We start from the raw sequence: 4,243 nt of genomic DNA on the forward strand, positions 1-4,243 counted from the left end.
TTTGCTTCTACATCCTTGTAGGAAGACACTGCAGAGCTGCTGTCAGAGGAGTAATATAGTTTCCTTCTTATAGGTAGATTTGCTAAAAGTAAATGCAATCTTTCAGGTTAGTGTTCTCTTTTGTTGGTTGGAATAGAACCTGTGATCATGGGTCGGACACCCCTACTGATCTCTCGAGGAAGCTAATAAACCAATCAGTGATGGGTACGATCGCTGCTAATGCTGTAAAATTCAATTTTCATTTAATAATAGTGATAATGGTGCATGGCATCTGTATAGGCTTGATGGTGAGCTAATGAGGACGAAATAAATGGCGAAGACGTCACAAACACCTAGTTCCCAAGCCAGGGGAATTAAAAGTATGAGGGGGTTGATTCTGAGAGTTGAATCAGGAACATCGGACTAAACGCAGGCAATCTATCCATTTAGCCACGAAGCCGGACTTCAATTTGCTAAACCTTAGGCTACCATCTCTACTGATCAGGGGTTGAGTATTGGCAGTAGCAGAGGCCAGGGCAGTAGCTTGTAAAGCAGCCTTGCCAACACAACAGGCTACTCCGTTGGCTATTGGCTGAAGCTCAAAACGCTTAAAGCTTGACGTTCACTAAACCAATTATCGAAAAGGGGTAACCTACATCTAGTGATAGCGAACGTCTTGATCCCAGCATACGCTACTGCTTGGCCCTTAAATTTCAGAAATGTGTATTTATTATGCCAGTTTTCGTCACGTTAAGCCATTTTTTTAATTTGGGACATTTTCTTTGATTTGGCGTCATTATCTTGACAATTTCAGCTACTCGTTTTATTAAAAATACTATTGGTTTGATGTCTCACTAACAACTTATGCGGTTTTCGTAGATACCGAAGTACCGAAATTTTGCCTCGCAGGACTTCTTTCACCTGCCAGTGAATCTTCCGACACGAGGCTGGCGTATTTGAACGCCTTCAAATACCACCGGATTGAGCTAGGTTCGAACCTGCCGGTTTGATCTCGTGAGCTAAGTCATTCGTCCTGAGTTGTTATTGAATTATTTTAATACATTTATGACACATCTGAAGAGCCTCCGTGGCTCAGACGGCAGCGCGTCGGCCTCTCACCACTGGATACCGTGGTTCAAATCCCGGTCACTCCATGTGAGATTTGTGCTGGACAATGCGGAAGCGGGACAGGTTTTTCTCCGGGTACTCCGGTTTTCCCTGTCATCATTCATTCCAGCAACACTCTCCATTCTCATTTCGTTGCATCTATCAGTCATTAACATATCACTTTTGGAGTGGCGACCCCTTCGTACTAACAGCCTATATCTGCTTCATTCATTACATCCCTGACCCGGTCAATGACTGGAAAACAGGTTGTGGGTTTTCGTTTTCATGATACTTCTCAATATCATTAGACGCTTTAACGCTTTTTGGAAGCTGGGAACCAAAGTAACATTTTGGCACTCTTTATCCGCAGATGTTTTGTTGTGAACAGATTTTAATATCAAAAAATATTACTGAACTAGACTGTCTAAGGTGTTTGTACGATTGTTATTGTTATTTCTTAGTGTTTTTTATGAATTGAATTCACATTATTACGAATTAAACGTACTGTTTTCCGGGAAATAGCTCTTCAAACCCCAAGCCTTGAAAATGGTTTTCCTTTGTTTCCCATTTTCACACCAGGCAACTGCTGGATCTCTACCTTAATTAAGGCCACGGCCGCTTCCTTCCCACTCCCCAGCTCTTCCTATCCCATCGTCGCCATAAGACCTATCTGTGTCTGTGCGACCGTTAAGCCAATTGTAAAAAAAAGTACTGTTTACTATTTTAACTAAATAGATTATTTCCTTGATATTTTTAGTGTAATTTTTTGCTCATTGTAAGTAAGATTTAAGGTCATTTTATAGATCATTTTTTGACTGTTACTACCTAATCACAAGTCTGGGATACACGGGGTGGCTGAAAATAAATTATGGAAATTGTAAGAGGACGTAATGTTCTTCTTTTTAATGGTACAATCAAAGGTTCCACCCTTACAATACTAAAAAATTGTGTTTAATTAGTATGACATTAACAAGTTTCGGAAATTCTCGGCTGATGATGTCCAAAAATAAGGACGAAATATGTCCCAAAACTTGTTAATGTCATTCTAATTAAACACATTTTTTTAGTATGGAAAAAGTGGAACCTTTGATTGTACCTTTAAAAAATATACTCTCGACTATACGGGCTTTGCAATAAAATTCATTTTATGCATTGACGTAGTGTTCTGCAACAGAAATCGATACCTAGCTTATCTGATTTCCTCCTGGTGAAAACTCACCCGAAAATCTACAAAGAAATGTAAGTTCAATCGTGAGTAACTTCTGTGTCACCCTGTGCAGCGCGTAGCCAGCCAAGCTGTCTTGCTTGATAACCTTGGGCAATGCGCTACCGTAACCACACTGATGTGTAGCTCGCTCGCATGCAACCTTGCTAGCAATAGCGGCGTATTACAAAGCAGCATCTGATCACCATGCCCGAATAATGTAGCGTCTTTATTCTGATTATCATGCTTTAAGGTATCCCGAACCGACTGCCGTGGATCACACATTAATATTTTTATTTCACTTTTATAGTGTGTTTCACCTGGAGCAAAGCACAAGCACGAACATTTGCAGTTAATGATGCTTTAAATTTCTCCTTCCTGATTCCGCGCTTGTCCACTCCTCTCCCCCTGCATGTATTGAGTCACGCAATGCACTCACTGTATTGCTTGCCAACACTGCACAGCTCATGTAAACAGCTGATACCGTGCAGTCCTCAGCCACGCGCTCATGTCTGTACTCCGTTCACTAGTAAAGGTTCTCATCATTTTGGCGTACCCCATGCATTTTCCTTGAGAATTTTGAATGTTAATGCTAACACTCTTCACAGCTAAAATTCTGTTACGAATTCAGTGCACTGCGTCACAGTACATAAGATATATGAACCAATGAACCAGTCACCCCGGGCGATTAACAAAATGGTTTAGGAAAAAATAGATGACGGATCCTCTCTTACGTTATTGGGTTTATCATGCCCATAAACTTTCCGAACTCATTTTCAGATACACTTGTATATACCTTACTATCTCAATGTATTATGAAGGTTTTAATTGAGGCGTTTAAGTTCAAACAGCCATTTTACGAACTCTATTGTTGTAGATATTTCACAGTATTTAACGCTTTTCATGACGTTCTGAGAAAGATTGTTTTCTGTAAATTGAACTGACTTGGTTTATTTGTTTCAGGTGGATGGGTACTCGTATGAACACGAGGAACACTGGCTCCTATTCTTTTCAAAATGCCTTCTTTTATCTCCAGTGGGGAGATGACCCCACCATCGCCAAGGCGGATCGCCTAGAGGGAGGCCTAGTAACCCTGCGTAAAACCCGTCGTCGCACGAAGCTTCACCCTCACAAACAACGATCCAAGTATCTCTGCCGGCCAGAGTTTGTTGTTGAGGCAGGCAATCACTTCGTCTGGGAGTTCGTCCCTGGTCACGGGACACTCAACGTGCCACCAGATGCAGCGATCCTGCATCATTACCGTGTGTGTGAATTCGGAGGTGATGACTGTATTAAAACTGCATCCGTTGTTGATCAAACGGCCTACCGTTACCGAGACAGGCTCACAGAACGTGTACGGGCGAAGTGGAACGAGTTACAAGCACAGTGTGACTTACCAGATCTCTCTGGACCACAGGAGACGCTTCCGAAATCATCGACTCCTCCAAATATTACCAAGTCGAAACTGAAACAAAAACCGCAATCCAAGCGAAGCTAGCAATAGTTCGGTGAAAGTGGGAACTTTTTTTTCTTGTTTTTTCACTCATATTGGGGTTGAATACCAGAATTTTGTGCAGACTCTACCAGATCTGTTATACTTGGTGAAAAATTTTATGCTCAGCTCAAAAAAAGAAAACAATTGCGTATAGAAAACATTGCTATACAGAGTGGTCCACCAGCTGCTTATAATTTAGCTTTTCACACCCTGTTGTTTATAAATAACCTAAAAATATCGGCCCCTGTGCATGATTAGTATCAGTGTATGTTTGAGTTCATGCTCAAAAATTTGATCTGCATTTTAATTTAATTACAGAAAAACTACCGAATATAAAAAAACTACCCGTTTGCTTCATACACATAGAGAGGGTATACAACAGAGTACTGAGGGAATGGGGAACATGGAAGTCACGAAGTTCGGAGCACTCTAGTGGACTTCCCTGAGTTACCATGTAG

The 4,243-nt window shown here is 41.3% G+C and overlaps 1 protein-coding gene across 1 annotated transcript in view; it reads left to right on the forward strand.

Annotated features, from left to right (window-relative positions):
- The window catches only part of LOC136875448 (uncharacterized), a 147,007-nt gene extending 143,215 nt beyond the window's left edge, over positions 1 to 3,792 (forward strand). The window contains exon 6 of the mRNA XM_067149000.2: positions 3,254 to 3,792. Coding sequence (XP_067005101.1) covers positions 3,254 to 3,788 — 535 coding nt within the window. The 3' untranslated portion in view covers positions 3,789 to 3,792. The remainder of the gene's footprint in view (positions 1 to 3,253) is intronic.
- The last annotated feature ends 451 nt before the right edge of the window (positions 3,793 to 4,243 follow it).

The sequence above is a fragment of the Anabrus simplex genome, chromosome 6 (genome assembly GCF_040414725.1).
Source record: "Anabrus simplex isolate iqAnaSimp1 chromosome 6, ASM4041472v1, whole genome shotgun sequence".
Lineage (NCBI taxonomy): Eukaryota > Metazoa > Arthropoda > Insecta > Orthoptera > Tettigoniidae > Anabrus > Anabrus simplex.